Source organism: Mytilus edulis, chromosome 8 (assembly GCF_963676685.1).
Source record: "Mytilus edulis chromosome 8, xbMytEdul2.2, whole genome shotgun sequence".
Classification (NCBI taxonomy): Eukaryota; Metazoa; Mollusca; class Bivalvia; order Mytilida; family Mytilidae; genus Mytilus; species Mytilus edulis.
In genome coordinates, this window is record NC_092351.1 from 58,673,111 (window position 1) to 58,695,237 (window position 22,127).

General features: G+C 32.6%; 1 protein-coding gene across 1 annotated transcript in view; it reads right to left on the minus strand.

Annotated features, from left to right (window-relative positions):
- Positions 1-5,958: 5,958 nt before the first annotated feature.
- The window catches only part of LOC139486001 (uncharacterized), a 40,539-nt gene continuing 24,370 nt past the window's right edge, over positions 5,959-22,127 (minus strand). The window contains exons 2-4 of the mRNA XM_071270685.1: positions 13,191-13,268; positions 10,504-10,566; positions 5,959-6,491 (exon numbers count right to left, since the gene is read on the minus strand). Of these exons, the coding sequence (XP_071126786.1) occupies positions 6,196-6,491; positions 10,504-10,566; positions 13,191-13,257 (426 nt within the window). The 5' untranslated portion in view covers positions 13,258-13,268 and the 3' untranslated portion in view covers positions 5,959-6,195. The remainder of the gene's footprint in view (positions 6,492-10,503; positions 10,567-13,190; positions 13,269-22,127) is intronic.

The window sequence follows — 22,127 nt, forward strand, 5'->3', positions numbered from 1 at the left end:
TACTAAGGTTGGGGATTTTTATAATTTCAAAATTAAAATCGTCTCGTTTTTCATAGATACTGGTAATTAGATGACTGTGTAGGTCAAATTTGAGATATAAGTCTAAAAATGAGGCGGAGGAATCTGTGTCTTTTGTTTCTTTAATTTCTTGTTCTGGGGAATATATTAATGGAACCCAATCAGAAAAGTTCGAATTGTTTATGGAAAGAACATCATCAATATATCTGAAATTGAAATTAAATAATCTGGCTTCTTTAATCCTCTTGTTCTTGGCAAGTGTCTGAAGGGACTCCGATTCGTATGAAAATAAGAAGAGGTCGGCAAGACGAGGCGCACAGGAATGCCGACAATTCGTTGGAAAAGTCAACATCCAAACTCAAAAAATATGTTGTCGATAAGAAACTCCAGCATACTGACCACTTGTTCTTCTGTGTAGCATGTTTTACCTTTGTCACTATTAACGAAATATTCCTTATTAACCAAAGTAATAAAATAATAGTGTATGCTACCATTTTTATGTTGAAAGGTATTGTTGATTATATCTTTTAGGCGATTTTTTAATTTCACATTGGGAACGGTGGTATACAGGGTTGAAAAATCAAAAGTTTTGATAGGACATATTTCAGAAAAAGACCGATATTTAAAATTGTCTAGAAGTTCTTTAGAATTTTTAATACTCCACATATGGTTAATACAACTACGAAAGTAAACAGTTTCACCGTATTTCCGAAGACCCTCTTTCACTGCGGACAGAATTTTAGTCAATCTAATATACAATTATTTAGTGGAACATGAAGATGAGCAAGCAATATACCGTTGTTTGAACGGAATTTTATGAAGCTTTGGTATCCAATACAAACAAGGTCAGTCCTCCTATTTGGTGTTCAATGTAATGTTTATTGAAACAATGAAGGACTTATCATTTTCTAAAATTTCATCCTTGTCAAATGATATGTCTTTGTATGTGGGATTACCCGAGTGCTCATTTATACCTAATTCTTTTACAAGACATTCGTAGTAATATGATTTAAATACATTTATTATTTGAAGCTTTGTCCGCAGGAACGACAATATACTTATCATGAAGAGATGATAGACATTTCTTGGCCTCTTTATCTCTGAAAACGGACTTTGGTCGATCGTTCACACAGTTTTTCAACTTGTGAATGCGACGTTTTATCAGAGACCTGATAGTTTTAACCCATTCTGACAAAGTGTCCAGTTCAACATCTTCTCGTTTCGCACATGCTCTGGCGTAGTCCTCAATGGAATCCATAATTATTTTGAAGTTTTAATTCCAATTGATGTGTTGGGGTTCTCTAAACTTAGGACCATAAGAAATGACCTTTTGTAGATTTTCAAGTTGAATTATGTCTAGATCCCCAGTTATAACATGACCAGAGGGGCTGTAATTGTAAGGCGAGTGGGAACAGTCACATGTCGGAGTTTTTTTTAGGTATAGTTCTAAGTCAAGGTCCTGCAATGATTATAGTTAAATATTTAAGGTACAATGGTTTTGGTGTAACTGTAGGATACAATAGGAAACGACTGATTTTGAAAAAAATAGGAGTTTAAGATTGATTGATTGATTATTGGTTGCTTTACGCCGCAATAGCACAACAAGGCTATATCGCAGCGAGAGCTTATTCGAATATTTTTACAATTTGAAGCATATTTTTAAAGTAAGACAAAAAGTCCTTCAATATACTAAAATTCTAGACTAAAGCAAATTGATTATTTACAAATAAAAATCAACAGTAAGAGAACGTGATAAAAATTAAAAATGATTAATTTTAGATATCACCTCTTTGTGATGTAGAACGTTGTGAAAGAAGGTCATCAAAGCTCCCAGAGTGTGATCTAGATTCGGAAGACTTTTTCACACTAGGCCGATGGTAATGTTTTTGCCCGTGACTACGTTCTTGTCGTAAGGTAGTATTAAATAAACTCATTACATTAATATCATTGCAGGCAGGACTTGACAAATTTCCTACTCCTTCGATATTATCATTGCAAGCATATAGCATTGCAGTTCCTAATTATTTAAGTTCAGTATGATAAAATAGATAACCCATAACTTAAAGAGAAATAGCGCAGATTGATACGCCTCGAAAGAACATTGTCAACCGCCTCAGCTGACAATGTTTTCTCCTGGTAACAGTATAAATTATCACGCTCTCAACTATGTGATACTTATACAATGTCCCCTTCTTAAAAAGTATCTAAAATATAACTATTTATATAAAATAGTGTTTAAATAACTTTTAAAGTTACTTTAATCGGTCTACTATTGACGTATTTTTTTCCAAATATATGTCACATTGTAATATCGATAACTGTATTTTTTAGTTAATACTATTTCCAGTTTTTAGATAGGGTCATCATTTTTCTCCCAGGTTCCAACATGTCTCAATTATATTTCATTTGAAAGTGATTGAGGATGTGACTGATAATTGTTATAACACAATTATTGATGTGAACAATAAAGGAATCAAGTACCTTGGTGTAATCCATGGTCATGGTCAAGTATTGATTGTCATTGTGTTTTTCCTGTAGTGTTTAATATTCGTCATGTTTCTGTTCCTACGATGTACTGTAGTGGAAAATGAAATGTGGAAATTCGTCAAAATGTAAATCAATACTAATACACATAAACACCACTGAAGTCATGTAGATACAAGATATATCGTCGTATACAAGACTTCATTTTAAGCTGTGCATCAGCCGGAATAAGGAATCTTCGCACCTTTGTTTTAAAAAAGCAAGCCTTTTTTCAAACAATCCAAACTTATGGTATATAAACGACGTAACTTAAAAAACACAACCAAATGACAAAAAAACAAACAAGTCCGTTTTCTCGTTTTGAGAGATATTGAATTGAAAGTAAGGCGGGAAATAATTCTCATTTAACATTGTCATCTACTTTCTATCAAAAACTATAATTTCTGCTGTGTCCGATGAATCCTGCTCCGATCCGTAAACTCGTAAAATATTTCAATGTTGAACGAAGAAAAATAAACGGTGGTTGACAATATTTTTTTTAAAGGAATATTAAGTTTTAAATGCAATGCAATAAATGGATTACTTAAAGCGCTTACATGACGCTCTAATGAAATAACATTTTAATTTTGTTTTAGTTTAGAATAATCTGATGTACGCTCCCGGGTAACACGTAACGTAAGTAATTAAACTAGAGGCTATTAAGATCATGTGTCGCTCAACTTGGTTTATGTGCATATTCAACAACGGACATTCTCCAACATAGTAGACAAACATAAAATTCATGAAAAAATCACTGAAGATGATCTTGTGATGCTTATCATTTAACATGTTTAGTTTATCTCTTACTTCTTTAATTTATGCTCAAAACACAAAAGAGGATTAACCCAATAAGTCAATACCCACTTTATGTATATGCTATTAATTCCATTTGACCTAGTAAATTAAGAATAGATTTTTTTTTGTAGATTTAATATATAGAAAGATTATTTAAAAAATGTAAAAATTGACATTAAAGGGTAATAACCCCTGAGGAGTTCAATTGCCAATTTTGGTGACGGTGACTTGTTAGTAGATTTGACTTTACTGAACATTTGCTGTTATCAGTTATCTGTATCAATAATGAATTTTGTCCAGCAGTTTCAGAGGGGAACATTCTTATGAAAGAAAAGTTAAAAAACAAATTACTTTAAAAGAGCAATAACAACTGAAAGGGATTTTGATCATTTGACTTATTTGTAGAACTTATTTTGTTGAACATTTTTTATGTTAACAGTTTATAATCCTGGTACTTTTGATAATTATGTATAATGCAAAATTTCCTTAAAGTAAACAATTCATGGGCAGTAACCCAACAACGAGATGTCTGATGCGTCTGAAAATTTCGGCACACTGTCGGATAGTTCTTCGCCTGAGGAAGATTTGCTCTAAATGCTTTTGTTTCAGAGATATAAGCCAAACATTGCATTTTACCCCATTTTCTGTTTTTAGCCATGGCGGACATCTTGGTTACTGGGCAGGGTCATCGGATACAATTTTAAAACTAAATACCCTAAAGATGATTAAGGTAAATTTTGGTTATATTTGGTCCAGTAGTTTCAGAGCAGAAGTATTTTGTAAAAGTTAACGGACAACGACGGACGGATGACGGACGACGGACGCCAGTGATTAGAAAAGCTCACTTGACCCAAGTAAGCCAGGTGAGCTAAAAAGCGTCTCAATGAAATAATTTGCAATAAACTGTAAAATTAATGCTTTAACTTTTTTTTAAATAAAATAAATGGTTGATGGACGTTTGTGTCTTTGGTTTTATTTTTTTAATTTATTATTGTAAAATGATGTTTCATCGACTTAATAAACATTGAAAATTGCCGATGACGATTGCGAATGAAAGCGAGTATGGTGAACAACAGGGTCACTATTTATATTGCCCTAATTGCCTGCTAGCGTAATGTATCACCAAATGCACCAGATTCACTGCATGCGCTGCATGGGATAAAATACACCGTTTTGCAAGTTCTGGTTCACATGTGTGCACGCATAATGTTTTACCTCTATTTTAAAACCGGTACAATCTTTGCCCGATATTTGTTAGCAGATGTATATATTTTTATTTGCATAACATCTATTTCTATGCGACGCAGCACAAATTATGATAAATGACAGCAAAAGTCATTGTATAAATAAAAAAAAATTCAGATATGGAATGATTGCCAATGAGACAGTTATCCATAAAACAGCAAATTATTCAGAAATCAACAACTAAAGAGCAACATACGGTCTTTCTTAATAGGTAAAACACACTCCACATAGTCAGCTTAAAAAGGCCCCAATTTTTTCAAATGTAAACATTTCAAACGAGAAAACACACGGCTTTATTTATGTACAAAATATTGAAAGAGAAACAGATGTGATACACAGCAACAATCATTTACCACTGAATAATAGGCTACTGACTAAGGACAAACAGATCCAGATTCTAGTTGAGGCTAAATTAGTGTGAACGCCAAAATTCATTCCGGATGAATGATCAATTTCCAAAATAAAATTTTGTGTAAGTATTGTGTAAATATTGTGTAAATATTTTTTATAAATTATATATCCGAAAATATTTGTTGTGAAGTAGCAAAGACTATTTGTAACAACTATTATAATAGTTTAATGTATTTAGATAATTAAACAAATGTATTTAATTAGTTTATTTTACTGAATATTCTCCCTGTGTATTCAGTGGTAATTAAACAGGGAAACTTGTTGAAATGCTGTACACCAAGTTTAATTGTTAAACAGCAATATGTGCAATGAAGAATCAGTTAGAGCGTTAAAAAAAAAAGATTGAACATGTTGAACGCTAAACATCCGATTACCTGGTTCAATGGTGTAATAGAATCTAAAAAACAGTTTACAAAAATCAACAAATGGATACAAATAGGGTACATCCCCAAAGGAAAAGACCCTTGAACAGATCTTAGAATATTTGCAATTACTAACAAATGATTAAAAATTCATGTATTTAGAACTACAATAGCAATGACTACACATTCAATATGCAATGGATTTAGTGTAAACACGTCATTAGCACTCAGAGAACACTTAAAAACCGTGTGGTATTAACAGATTAAGTAGCCATATATATGTGCACATGTACAGCAAAACCAATACTAGTAGCTAGTTTTATTTACAAATACCAAGAACATTAGTAACCCTAATAAAAAAAAAATCAAAGATCTTCTTAAATAGTATAACTACACACAACAATTCAAAGAGGGCGAAAGTAACCGGAACTCAAACCTGGGTAATAGTCTTATATACTTGTACTCATTTTCATACAATAACTTTTACCATATGCTGTGTTAGTAAAGTTTATTACCAGAATTTCACTGAGGTGTTAACAATTGTATTATATGTACATTTTAATTTTATAATACTACTTATTAATTAAATATGTTGCTAAAAATAGTTAAGGAAAAGACTGCAATTGCATAAGATAAAACATAAAGTATCATATGTATTTACACCATCTGTCTTACTGCTAGTTAGTTTAAGGGCTTTAGGTATCTGATACTGTTTGTGAAGTCGCTGATTTAGGTAGTGACACCGTGTTATACCTATGAATATCATTTTTTTTTTTTGGTAATTTTATTATTCATCAAGTTGTTGGTTTGGATGAACCATCTGTTGTTATTTTCATTTCTGTCAATCCTCGTTGCGATTTTTAACAACAGCTTCCTTGGTTACCACTTGTATCTCCATGTCATGATCTAGACACATAGTTTGCTGATTTATTGTGTCACATGCGTTTTTAGACCGATTTGCAACAGCTGCAACTGTTCCTTTTTCTTGTGCACTTTTGACATTTGCGGAATGTTTCAGTAGTAGATTTGTATTTAAAGTATAGCATATACTACTGCTTACAACTATTATAATGATGAATAGAATACACCCAGTCCAGATGACGTAGTTTATATAATCACTGTCATTTGCATGTTCGCCTACAAAAAAGAACATTAACACGGAGTGTTTCAAATGTAAGAAAAATGAAAACACGAATTCATATTAGAGCATATTATAGACCTTAATAAGACTAACCACATACTTTCAAAATAGTTATATAAATATTACATATTTAGAGTGATCTAGCGGTACGGCTACAGTGCAGGCGGTTTGGTGTCACGATATCTCAGTAGCATGGGTTCGAATCCCGGCTAGAGAAGAACAAAAAATTTGCGAAAGCAGATTTACAGATCTAAAATGTGGGGTAATGTTTAGACGAGTTGTATATACATAATGTACACAGCCATGTATCACCATCACTGCTGGTGATCCCATGGAAAAATCTGTTGTAGAGTTGTCACTGGCTCAGACGTACTTATAAATATAATTATTTTCTGTGACTGTATTTTACATTAGTTTGTAGGATCCTTTACTATAGATAATTTAGCTGATCTGTAAAAATTACATCTCCATGCCTTATATATCATGTACTGTAGTACGACGCTAGATTAGAGCTGACGTAGAAAGGTAACACACGGCCAGCGAAAGCTCTTTTATTGAGAGCCCAGGTTATTGGTCGGCAACCGAAAGCTTAATTTGTATGCAGCCCAGGTGGGAGTATGGTCTAGCGGGACGGCTACAGTGCAGGCGATTTGGTGTCACGATATTTCAGTAGCATGGGTTCGAATCCCGGCAAGGGAAGAACAAAAAATTTGCTTTCGCAAATTTACAGATCTAACATTGTTGGGTTGATGTTTAGACGAGTTGTATATACATAATGTACACAGCCATGTATCATCATCGCTGCTAATGATCCGAGGGATAAATATGTTGTAGAGTTGTCACTGGCTTAGACGTTAATATACATATTATATATATAGGATCCTTTACTATAGATAATTTAGCTGATCTGTAACAATAACATCTTCATGCCTTATATATCTTTATATAGCCCAGGTGGTCGTGTGGTCTAGCGGGACGGCTGCAGTGCAGGCGATTTGGTGTCACGATATCACAGTAGCATGGGTTCGAATCCCGGCAAGGGAAGAACCAAAAATTTGCGAAAGCAAATTTACAGATCTAACATTGTTGGGTTGATGTTTAGACGAGTTGTATATATATATATATATATATGATAAAATTGAGAATGGAAATGGGGAAGAGACAACAACCCGCCCAAATAAAAAACAACAGCAGAGAGTCACCAACAGGTCTTCAATGTAGCGAGAAATTCCCGCACCCGGAGGCGTCCTTCAGCTGGCCCCTAAACAAATATATACTAGTCCAGTGATAATGAACGCCATACTAATTTCCAAATTGTACACAAGAAACTAAAATTAAAATAATACAAGACTAACAAAGGCCAGAGGCTCCTGACTTGGGACAGGCGCAAAAATGCGGCGGGGTTAAACATGTTTGTGAGATCTCAACCCTCCCCCTATACCTCTAACCAATGTAGCAAAGTAAACGCATAACAATACGCACATTAAAATTCAGTTCAAGAGAAATCCGAGTCTGATTTCAGAAGATATAACCAAACAAAATAAACAAAATGACAATAATACATAAATAACAACAGACTACTAGCAGTTAACTGACATGCCAGCTCCAGACTTCAACTAAACTGACTGAAAGATTATGATTTCATCATATGAACATCAGGCACAATCCTTCCCGTTAGGGGTTTAGTATCATACCATCATAACATATATGAGAAGAACATAACCCGCGTCATGCCAACAACTGTTTTTAGAATAAATGTGTTTAGTTCCGATGCAAAGACCTTATCAATGACTCAATATTAACGCCAAAATATGCAATCTTTAATGACTTGACAACAGTATCGTAATTATATCCCTTCTTAATGAATTGTCACTGGCTTAGACGTTAATATACATATTATATATAAAGGATCCCACAAACTAATATGTATATTAACGTCTAAGCATGTTAGTTGTATATATATATATATATACAACTCGTCTAAACATCAACCCAACAATGTTAGAACCCATGCTACTGTGATATCGTGACACCAAATCGCCTGCACTGCAGCCGCCCCGCTAGACCACACGACCACCTGGGCTCTAAAAAAAGAGCTTTCGCTGGCCGTGTGTTACCTTTCCTCGTCAGTTTTAATCTAGCGGCGTACTACAGTACGTGATATATATATATATATATATATATATATATATATATAACCATTGCAAACCACCAAAGAGAACTAATGTTCAACCATATTTGTGAATAATTATGAATGTCTTTGCATCGGAACTAAACACATTTATTCTAAAAACAGTTGTTGGCATGACACGGGTTATGTTCTTCTCATATATGTTATGATGGTATGATACTAACGGGAAGGATTGTGCCTGATGTTCATATGATAAAATCATAATCTTTCAGTCAGTTTAATTGAAGTCTGGAGCTGTCATGTCAGTTAACTGCTAGTAGTCTGTTGTTATTTATGTATTATTGTCATTTTGATTATTTTCTTTGGTTATATCTTCTGACATCAGACTCGGACTTCTCTTGAACTGAATTTTAATGTGCGTATTGTTATGCGTTTACTTTTCTACATTGGTAAGAGGTATAGGGGGAGGGTTGAGATCTCACAAACATGTTTAACCCCGCCGCATTTTTGCGCCTGTCCCAAGTCAGGAGCCTCTGGCCTTTGTTAGTCTTGTGTTATTTTAATTTTAGTTTCTTGTGTACAATTTGGAAATTAGTATGGCGTTCATTATCACTGGACTAGTATATATTTGTTTAGGGGCCAGCTGATCGAGGGACGCCTCCGGGTGCGGGAATTTCTCGCTACATTGAAGACCTGTTGGTGACCCTCTGCTGTTGTTTTTTATTTGGGCGGGTTGTTGTCTCTTTGATACATTCCCCATTTCCATTCTCAATTTTATATTAAGAATTGTATTGAACAATCTTCTTCCTATCTCGTGTTGAAGACCCATTGATGGCCTTGACCTGCACTGTGGTCAGTTTGATGTCTTTTTGTCACTTTCTCCATTTTTATTCTCAACTTTAATGTTCGTCTTCTCTTTTTGTTTTTGTCATAGTGATGCAAATTTCCCTTTTATATCATCAGCGTCTTCTTTGAAAATTATACATCGAGTAAGAACTTAGTCTACTTCAAGAACAGTTTTTATTCGTGTAGACATATCACCACGAAATGTAATATAGTTGTAGATTATTGAGTAATGATTCCACTTATACATGTTATATAGGCAAAAGAGAAAGGTAAAGGTGGATTATTATTTGTGTAAGTGTTGATAATGATTGTATTGAGTACAGTCATGTATGAGTTCATAACTTCATTATGCATAAGATCATACATGTACTTTGCTAAGAAAGAAGTGTGTACTAACAATGGTAAAATTCTGGTCAAATCGATATTGGTGCATGATTTTGTTTTATTAGTTTTTAGTGGCTTTGAACTAGATGTCAGTAACTGCAAATACTCTCAGATCAGTACTAAGTGCCTTGTTATTGTTAAGCTATACAAGTACCCGGCCGCGTTCACACTGTGTTTTTGCTAGATGTTTTCTATTTGTATATGTTTAATAAGTTCAGCCCTTTCCAACTAGTTTTCATAGTTCGTTCTTCTGTTGCACTGTAACTTCACTATCCCATGTAAGGGAGTGGTTGGGATCCCGCTATCATATTTAACCACTGCAACATTCTGTACGTGTTTGCCTGCCCCAAGTCAGAAGCCTGATATTTAGTAGTTGTCGTTAGTTGGTGTGTTTCATATTTGTTTTCGATCATTTCTGGTACATACATAAGGCCGTTTATTTTCTAGATTGAATTGATTTACATTGGTCATTTCGGGGCCTTTTATAGCTGACAATGCGATATGGGCTTTGCTTATTGTTGAAGCCGTAAGGTGAACTATAGTAGTTAATTTTTGTGTCATTTGGTCTCTTGTGCAGAGTTGTCTCATTGGCAATCATACCACATCTTTTTTTATACTTGATATCATCTAAACGATATTCATCTTACCATCTCCATCTGTACTATACGTTTTATTTTCATAGTCATAAGTGTGTGTATCATGGCTTTCATCTAAAACAATATAGTTATATAACAATCTGTGTGGCATAAAAAGTTATACGATATAGAAATGCTACTTGTAATTTCAACATATAATGTTTTTTTATTAGTTGTTTATTTGTCAAGTCATATAATTTTTTAAGTGAACACACGGCGTTTAAATGTATTTCACATACGATATACAAATGTATGACATGACAAATAAAGCTTAATACATAAATGGTACATGTATCTTCCCAATCAACGAAAAAACAACTTGTTCAAATTAAGATATTTTGAATTGTATTTGAAAAGTTAGATTTTTTTGTCTTTTGTTTTATAACAACCAGTGGCAAATAGTTCATCTTTCGGGAAAATACTACACTAAAATATACGCGCAGGTTCACTATAAAGACGTGCTGATAATTATAGATTTCACTTCGTGTTAGGTAGAATGGACATTTTGCTAAAGGCTTATTAGAGGTTTCCCGATTTGCTACGTATCAGGTACGGTTGGTACGTAACACAACCGTTGGTGCTGTTTTAGAGGTATCATTTAACGCATGAAATTATCTCATTAATCAAATTGAAATTTAAAGAATTGATTTGCATATCACCAAAAAACTAGCTTAACGATTTATTTGATAGCGATTTTAACGTTTCCAGAACACTTTGTTTGTGATTCTCTATGGAATAACTTTGATATGCACAAGTGGATGAATCAAACAGACCATAAACGAACTGAGTTGACCTTTAGATTCTAAATATAGATTTGTGTTTGTGTTTGTTATATGTATTTTGTTTCGGTTCGTTTTTTTTTGTAGAAAAAAGATTGTTTTCATACAGACAAATGAATTATAATTAAAATAATAACTATAAACTACTTTCTAAAACACATGATACTGGTGTTGGTTATATTTGTTAACGTGTCAAAATTGCGTAGTTTTCGTATCTTAATTAGTTGTTGCATGATTTTTAATTTAGTTTTTATTATTAAAATTATTTATTTCGATCATTACACAACATGTTTTGTTTGAGAGGGTGGGGGAGCTGAGAATTCATTTTGAGTGAGAAAAGGGAATTCTTCGATATTTTTTTTCTTTCTAGAAACGATACTAGAATGTAAAACGAAAAATATTGAAAAAATCCGTATTTACTATTCGGTTGCCAATAAACACCCCCCCCCCCCCCCCCCCATCTCTTGAATCATCTAATTTCACTGACTAGAATAATTGTCATATAATTATACAGAGGCGAATTTAGGGGGGGGGGGATGGGTCAGGGGAAAAGGGAAGGGGTCCGCCCCTTTTCTGGAAAAAAATGATTAATAATATAGGGAAGCATGATTGGGACGGGGTCCCCTTTTAGGCAGTCAGTGGTCCCCAACTTATGGAAATTTCTGCATCCGCCACTGTTATCATGACTAAAATACAATTGTACTGACACTTGTGTTCTTTAAATATTTTTATTTGATACTTTATTCGTACTTTTTACTTTTGGTAAAATTTCTCATACGTCTGAATGATGATATTTGAAACTTGCAGAAAATTTAAGAATGGTATAAAATATAATGAATTTGAACAACTAAAATAACCTACAATTTAAAATTATATCAAAATAGAAAGAAATCGTCCTGATAATTAAATTTAAAAAAGTTACTTCATCAAAGTTGTTCCGTCGTGTTTATATTTATTCACTGTGCAGTACCTTGCATGTACTTTCTATTTAATGTTTAGCGACCTCCATACCGAAACAGGTTTTATATTTACCTTTAACATTTTACATTTTGAATGGGGTCAATTTTGAATGTTAAAATAGCTCTTATTCTATTATCTTTTCTTAAAACCTACCCCTAAAATATGCCAACTTTTCCATTTATACTGTTACATTAATATAACATCAAACATAAGATAAATTATTAATGTGTTTTTACCTGTGGAATTTCAGTGGAAATAAATCTTAATTACAAACCGTTCGTTGCAACGGTTACTAGCAACGGTTTGTTGAAAGCATACATGTAATCGAGTACACACAATATCGTTTGTTATGACTAGGTAACATATCTACATAAAAATTATACCAAGTTGTAGCTAAAAATCACCCAAATACTTTTTATAATGATTCATAAAAAATACATTGACATAAAGGACATATATGAATTAATTTCAAAAGATAAATGACTGCTCCCAGTCCGTACTACGGTTGGTACGGTAGCAAATCGGGAAACCTCTACTTAAAATTACCACATACGGACATTTGCTTGTCCCTATGTATATTAACGTGCAAAGATCGTGACACACTCCCGACACGAGGCATGTTTTGCAGTTTAATTTTTCGTATAATGACAAAACATGACTGTCTATTTGTATCGCGTGCAAAATATATTCAAACATAACTCAATTCATATAGTTAATAGAAACAGTATAATACAATTCTGTGAACAACTTTTTTGCTATTAAAAAAAAGGTTAAACACAAGAAGGTATCGAACTTGCATATACTTGATCAATACAATATTGCAAATAAACAATGTAAATGTGTGTGTGTGGTGTTGCTCCAGAAATAAAAACATCTAGAAGATTGCAATGCATTAAATCGTAAACCTGATATTCCAAATTGCATAAACAAGATATTATATTAATGAACAATTACACTTACTGTAAATACTATTCATAGTTTGTTCCGAAAGATTCATGGGAAAGGTTGTTTGCAGGCTGTCAAACATCAATGTAGAAACTTTAAAAATCAAAAAAAAATACAAGTTAAAAAAGTTCCGAATGATTTTTGTTTGTCTTTACATACATAAGGAATTGACATCAGATATATGTAGGACTCGGAGGTGCGATGGGGACGCTGAAGTGCGATGGTCACGCTGAAGTGTGATGGTCTACGCCGAAGTGCGATGGTCCTTTCGCTGAAGTGCGATGGTATAGCACGACCTTTAGTTGTTGTGACGTTTTCTAAACAACACGGATTCGCAGGCAGGTGGATAAGATTTTTTAGATGAAGATTTATTGCGGAAGTCCAGAACAGTTTTGAGCATTAGAGGTTGAGGTTACAAAATAATTTATAACTAAGTCATGCTACAAATCATGAGGAACAAATCGGCTAAAATATTATCTTGGTCTGCAGATTGGTTATATAGCGTTCGGTGTTATATGCCGCAAACATTTTGTAATACCAATAAAATGTCTGGGTCTTTGCTTCAAATATGTTTCACTTAATTTTGTGTGAAACATTTTTTAAGATAAGATAAAAATTATTAAAAGCAATCATATTTATTGAGTCAATATAATTTTGCTTTATTATTGAGATGAATTTGCTTTGTAAGAAAACTCGCACTATTTATAAGTCTAATTATATTGTTCTTACAGTATAAATCTTCTACAACACGATAGTCTGCTGAATAGCGGAAAATCAGCTTAATCTCAAGTTTTTCACAGAACTCGCGTCACGTTTCGCTATATATATATCAAAAATGCGGCGGGGTTAAACATGTTTGTGAGATCTCAACCCTCCCCCTATACCTCTAACCAATGTAGCAAAGTAAACGCATTTTGGTATCTTTCCTCCCTCTTTTATAGCTGACTAATCGGGGGCTTTTCTAATTATTGGGGGCATTATGATGACCTATAGTTGTTAATTTCTGTGTCATTAAGTCTCTTTGCAATCATAATACATATTCTTTTATATATAGCGATGTCGTTATTACGACATAGCTATGTCGTTTTAACGACATAGTGCTGTCGTTATTACGACATGATATGTCGAAATTACGACATAGCGATGTCGTTTTAACGACATGTTATGTCGAAATTACGACATAGCGATGTCGTAATAACGACATGTTATGTCGAAATTACGACATGCTATGTCGTAATTACGACATAATTTTTTTTTTTAATGGCCCTTATCGGCTTCCGTATAATACCACCATTGATTTTTACCCTATTAGTCTTTGATAAATCTGCACTTTTCAAAAAAATGTGCAGAATTTATCTTTGTTTCAAATAAAGAAATACTTGGCATGAGTAAAGTTTAATCCTCTCCAGTTCTATAGAAAAAGAATTTACATGACATTTCATTGCATAATAGAAAATAACCATCATTGGAAGTTAACCAATCAAATATCTCCCCTTATTTTATCTGTGTACAAGGTTTAGTCACCATGTAACCTCAAGATTACAAAATTTTCTATAGAAATCCCAAATAAAAAATAATGGTGTTTTGAAATACCAAAGACAGTCTATGTTTATGACACAGAAATGGCTTTACTGCAATAAAATGTAAGATTAAGTACCTACAACTGTCAATTTCAAGGGAATATTTTTTCGACCTACTTTCGTGACGTACCATGATTTGGTTGTATTACACCTTGAGTTAACTCTGTAAGAGTTGTTATCCGTCAAGCGTTTAACAGTTTTTCGAGGCTGACGTCTCCCAATAACTGTATACTGATTTCACACATTTATTCTGGTGTAAATTAGTTTTTTTGTATGAGTGATTTCTACCTGACCCTGGATGTTCAGTTAAGCGAGCAATAAAATGTGTATAGAATCAAATTCATAACAGTGTGGCTGTGGCCATTGATTGACACTTTAAATTCATCCATTGACTGGGACAGATTAGGTGAACGTTGGTCTGTAACGACCAGTGCTCACGACGTACTTACGATAGATATTTAAACTGTGGGGTCACCAGAGGTTCTCCAAGCCCAAATAAAATAATTCGAACAACTAATCAGGAACAACCTTTACGTTTTGATTTATAATATTGAAAACTTAAAAAAATCTTTACTTGTGTTTGTGTTATGTTTTGATAATTAATTTTTATGATATTGCACGTACTTTCAGAAAAAAATTATTTAACTGGTTTTAAAAGTTACAATGCATGTGTTGATAATTATCTTTTTTTTCGGACGTTATAGGGATTAATCAATTGCGGTTGTCAAATTATGTCATCTTTTTAACTTTTATCTGGTCTAAAATTTTATTTTAGAACGAATGCATGATCAACTTTCAAAAGTTGTGCAAAATCAAAACATATAGACAATATAATAGAAAATATACTTCTGCAAGGACTGTCTTTTTCGTACTTGCAAGTTATTGGACAGTAAAAAGCTATTGGGATCAAACCTTGTGAAATTTGCATTTACGTATATCGTAATTTTATTTATACGCAAAATGTATAATTTGGTGCATATAGGAAACTTGAACTGTTCTGTTCACTACTATATTTGTGAAAAACCCTTGGCAAAAGAAACGTATTCATTTTGGTCTCTTGTGGAGGGTTGTCTCATTGGCAATCATACCACTTCTTTTTTTATATCAACTTATTTTTTTTAAAGCGACCCAATTTACATAGTTATGGACGACTTCGTATATTTTATGATCGCAAATAAAATATGAATATAATATACTGTGCACTGTAGTTCGCATAATCATTTTTTTTTTCTTTTTTTATGGATTTGTCGTCTTTCTGGGAGTGATTATTTATTAACGACTCTTTCAGCTCACTCACAAATAATTTAAAACCAAGTCTTACATTATAAAAATTTCCAAATTTTTAACATACGTCCCAGCCATAGATAAGGACTTAAATTCGCAAGGTCTTTCATTCATTTTAGCGAGTTGACCCAAGTAATATTGCGGAACATTTGTCCATGCGGTTTCTGTGGGTTTTTTTCTCTCTCTGTTATCATCCACTCATCTTTCGTGTTTGCCATGCAAAGACCTTTTAAAGCTTTCATGCTATACAGTATGTGTTTTGCTTATTTTTGAAGGTCACACGGTGACCTATAGTTGCTAACGTAAGTTGGTCCCTTGAAATGAATTGTCTGATTGTCTATCAGACCACATATTCTTATTTTTATATATGCAGTTATATCTTTAATAAAATTGAGAATTGAAACGGGAAAAGTGTCAAACAGACAACAACCCGACAAAAGAGCAGAAAACAACCCAAGGCAACCTGCGGATATTTCGTATCTAAGGAATTGCTATGAATATGTTAATTTCAGGTAAATAGAATTAGCCATACTCTAAGTTATAGATATGATCGTCAACTTTTGCAACCGACTGCTACAAAATGAATGTATAAGGCACCGACCATTCATCTTTTGTTGGACCACGACTTTTTTCATGGCACAGACAATTTTGTTTTTGACTATTTTAAAAATATACAATGTTGTTTTTTTTCAAAATCATACAGAGACAGATTTTTGTATAACTAGGTTTTTAAAATTTTTGTAATGGGAACAAACTGGAAGAAAAATTGAAAGACATTTAATCTTCAAATGTAAAACCATCTCAAAAAATGAATGGTTGATGCCTCATAGATCCAGTAAGATTCGTAAGAAAATTACAATTTGACCTGAATTTGTATAAAGCCTTTACCACATTAGTAGCAAATTAAGCCCAATAATTCTGCTCAATAAAAATTTGTAAAAAGTAACTCTTGTACATATTTTGGAGTTAATAAAATCTTATATCAGTTTGAAATCTTCTTGTATTTCTTTGCAACCTTTCTACAATCGAATTTTTCCATAATTTTGAAATTCTTGAAAGTGGTCGTTCAATTGTCTGCTTTGACTATGTAGCTTCTACGAACGAATTATAACTTCTTATCAAAGATTTTTTTTTAAAACCTGATATCTACTTCTTTAATTTAAGTGAACAACTTTAATTAAACTTCCGGTTTTTTTTTAAATCACAACTAAATTAACTAAATCACAAAGAACAAAATATCACATAATGCAAAAACGTCAATAAACTCGAAATTGAATGTTACATCTCAAAAGGTCTTTTGGTTAGTCGTGGTGTGCATGGCATTCCTGTTGGCATATTTCCTGACCAATTGCAAAGGAAAGGACCTTGAACTCCTGAAAAAAAAACATGACTTTATTCAAATTTGTTTATCAAAAAATTCTAAAACTCTATCTCCAATGTAAACATGAGAATGTGTGTCATCACTAAAATGTATATAACTTTTGTTCAAACTTCATGCTTATCAGATGATTGTGATCGTATTAGGTGGATTATCGATATAAATTTCCTCATATAAAATGTTCTTGTACTTTGCCAAAATACAGATCTTACCATGCATTTTTCAAAAACATATTCAAGATTTCAAGATTTTATTTGAACACTCAGACACAGATACATGTGTAACATGAGGTCATACATAATAGCATTATATAAACATGACGAAGTAATTATGTGGTATCAATGACATAGTATAAAGATATAACAATAACATACAACATGTTTTTTTTTTAACATTTTCAGAACATATTTGCAATGTTTTTGATAAATACAGAAAGACGTTTATACAGTTGTACATTACATATTGAAAGAAGACCTTCCATTTTTTTATAATTAGGGTTCACTGTGTAATAGCTTGGCAGAAACTTTTCCCTTAATACAACAATATTTTGATAAGTACACTTAAATAGCAAATGAAATTCATCACCAATATTACTCTTACACAAAGTACATATTCTATCATGCCTCGGGATATTTTGCCATCTGCCTGTTTCTATAGGCAGACGCAGATTTGAACACCTAAAGTGTGTGATCCAAAGCCTGCAATATTCGGGAAGTTTTAGCAGATATGTTTCTAAAGTAAAATCTTTTTTAAATATTGAGTAGAATTGACCTCGTGATGAATTTTCAATATTACTAAACCACTGTTGTACAAATTGATCACAAAGTATCTGTTTTAAGTACATTTTATCACAGTAGCCTATTTGATTGGCAAAAATATATCCAATGCCAGTATCGTTTAATATTGCTTCTATACAATTTACCCATTTAAAGGTGTATTTAGATTTAGGCCTTAAACCAAGCATCAGTCTATACAATAAACTGCATAGTTTTGATTCATTATTTACAATTTTACACCAATATATAATCATTCTAATTTTCACCTTTATTTCAAGAGGAAATCTACCCAATTCTCCGTACACCATAAAATTAGGTGTAGTGTTTCTAACTTTCAGCGCCCTTTTGCAGAATTTCAAGTGAGTTTTTTCGATAATTTTCAGGTTTTCAAAGCCCCAAACTTCAGAACCATACAGTAAGATAGGTTCTATCATAGAATCAAAGAGTTTAAATTGTAGATCAATTGGTAAAGATTCATTCCGTATAATTTTGTAAATATAAAACAGCGCCTTTTGGGCTTGATCTACAAGTTTCTTCTTGGTATCAAAAAATGTACCATTATATTTAAAAATTACACCCAAATACGAATATGTATCAACAATTTCAAGTAAATCATTCTGCAGTGTAAATTTCAGATTTTCTTTAGGTTTCCTCTTGCTAAATACCATAACTTTGGTTTTCTTAACATTCACCTTCAATTTCCAATTTTCACAGTACAACTGGAAAATATCTAAGGAATGTTGCAAGCCTTCTTTAGTTTCTGAAAAGATTACTGTATCATCAGCATACAGAATTACGAACAATTCAAAAAATATATGAAGTTCGTTTTCAAATTTTTCCTTTAAAAGTTCTAAAGGAATACCATCTAAATTTCTAAAATATTGTTCCAAATCGTTCAAGAAAATAGAAAATAAAAAAGGAGACAAGTTTTCCCCTTGCCTAACACCAATCAGACATGGAAAAAATTCTGATTGTTCACCATTATATTGAACACAAGATTTAATACCTTGATACATATTAAAGATAACTTTGAAACATTTCCCCTTGATTTCACTAAGATGTAGTTTTTGCCATAATCCAGTTCTTAAAACAGTGTCAAAAGCTTTTCTAAAGTCAATAAATGTACAAAAAAGTTTTTTTCCAAATGAAAAATATAATTCTACAAGTGCATGTAACACAAAAATATTATCTGTTGTTGCATATCCTTTTCTAAAACCAGCTTGATTTTCTGATATAAGCGAAATTTCATTCGCAAAAAAATTTAGTCTAGTATTAATAATAGAAGTGAATAATTTTCCCAAACAGCTGATAAGAGTAATAGCTCTAAAATTATCAGGATCTGTAGGATTGCCTTTATTTTTGAACACAGGTTTAATAATGCCATTTGTCCAAGAGTCTGGAATAATTCCAGTATCTAATACAATATTAAATAATTTACAATACAATGACATAAAAAAAGGTGGTGAATTTTTCAAAAATTCATTAAGTATTTTATCAGAACCAGGTGCCTTGTTATTTTTTAAATTTTTCATGGCTTCCAAGACTTCCAGTTCAGTAATACTTCCATTCAATATTTCATCATAAATGGGGTTACTAGATATCTGATTAATGTCAAGATCGGGTGCATGTATATCATCTTCTTCGCCCGCGTTTAAATCCTTAAAATAATCGTAAAATGTATTTATATCTATTGGTGGAGATTCTTTTTTAGTGTAAGACATTTTTTTTAGTGTTTTCCAGAATCCTTTGGTGTCATGCTTTGACAATGTTCTCAGCTCATTTGAACATTTGTCTTTATATTTGTGATAATTTACTTGTAGAATTTTTTTTTTATTATTAGAAACAATGGGTCACCGTGCTAATTTTGAAGATAAATGTCGTGCAAAATTGTCGAATTATATAGCTTATTCACGAATAAAGTAAAACAAATCTTGAAAGTAACACTGATTGTTTTCAATAAATACATGTGTATGCTTTATTCAATTCAAAATTAAATCATAACGGTAATGTGTCGTTAAATATGCTATCCGTACACAAAAGTCAAACCGACAAGAAGGTGAACATTTACCAAGTAGTCAAAAAGGTGGGGTCGACATATTCTTTTGATACAAATGGGCAGCTGGTGTTTCTTATGCACCCCATTCGTATATTATTTTTTTTTTTTTAATACCAATAATCATTCATATATTTCATCAAAAATCATATCCCATTCATATATAATTTCTCGATTGCCACATACTGACTTTTACATCTAAATTTGATTAAAACTGACTTTTACATCTTAATTTGATTAAAAACGATAAGATAGCGCCCCCCTCCCCCCCCCCCCCCCCCAAAAAAAAAAAACCCCGAGGTCGAAGTACAATCCATATCGTATAGCTAACTGTTAGGGACCCTTAAAAAAATGCGTACCAAAAAAGGTAACAAAAGCATTGGCTTTACAAGTTATACAGCATAACAACAAAAATAATGTGACAGGGTTCAATAAGTTTTATCGTCCTGAACATGCATGAAATATTTGCCACTGGACGTTAAGCAAACAACAATCAATAAATCAATTCAATAAGTTTTTGATCGTGAAGCCCCGCGCATACACGGCCAGTTTCCTATAAATACAACAATAATAAAAAAATATTTATATGGGTACAGTGCGTGATAAAATTTGGTGAGGTAATTTGATGTTTTCTATATACCACGGTTCATTTCAACGCACAGTAGACAATACCAAGTACCACTATACCAATAATAAAACGTGCAATGCCTTAATACATGATTTTACTTAAATCCATATATTATTTGTGAAACATTAAAAATTTCAAAAGGGTGTAGTTTCTGAATAAAGTTAATAATTATGTAGGCTTTTAAAGTTCATACTCTTTATTGCCTTAAATCGGCAAATTTATGAAATTTTATTTACGAAAGCTATGGAACGACATGTTTTTGAAATTACAAAATGAATAAGAAATCTTTTGATGACAAATTATAAATCGTTATTGTAAAAAAATTTCTTGGCGAAATATCTGTCATTTATTCCATACCAAATTTACCCTTATTACTTATTATTTATTATAATGTAGACCTGTCATTTTTATAAGTTCTTGCACAATTGGATTATTAATAGTTTACTTTCAAACTTTTTACATTTTTTTTTCATACACGTGTATGGATTAAATCTGGGTAAAGTTTTCGTTAATAAAATTTCAAAAATTTGCCGACTTAAGGAATGATGTTTTTAAGCTCGGGGTTTCGGGATTGTTCCTTTCGGGATTGATTCTTTCGGGATCCGGGAATTCTTGTTCGAATTTCGGGATGTCGGGATTTGAATTTCTTTTAATTCGGGACCTCGGGATTTCATGTTTTTAAGGCCAGGACATCGCCAACCCCCCTTCCTCATATATTACGTATGTATACACCGTAGTCCCTTTTCATACACGAAATACATTTAACGGGCGGCTACACCAGATAAAAAAATATTGTTTATCTTACAGCCGATTTCAATAAGTATGTAGCTAAAGGTAATATCTTTGGTTAGCTTGCTTGCTAGCTGCACCGTGAAGTCATTTTAAGGTTAGGTAAACTATCCTCCTGTAAGAGTAGACTAGTCCGACAAATATTTAACCAATCTATCTTTTTATAGGACTAGGCTACTTCGAAAGGAGGGTAGTATACCTTATCTAACAATGACCTCACGGTTCAGCTACTAAGCAAGCTGACCAAAGTGTTTACCTTTAGCTACATACTTATTGAAATCGGCTGTAACAAAAAAAAAACATTTTTCAATCTCATAATGTTATAATTGAAATTAATCCCAAATAAAGTAGTCGGAGAATAAAGTCAAAATATGTCCGATTTGCCTTTTTTCCACATCAAAATTCAATCCGATCGTCCTCTAAAAGGCCAATTACGTCTACCTCACAAAATCTTGCAAGACTTA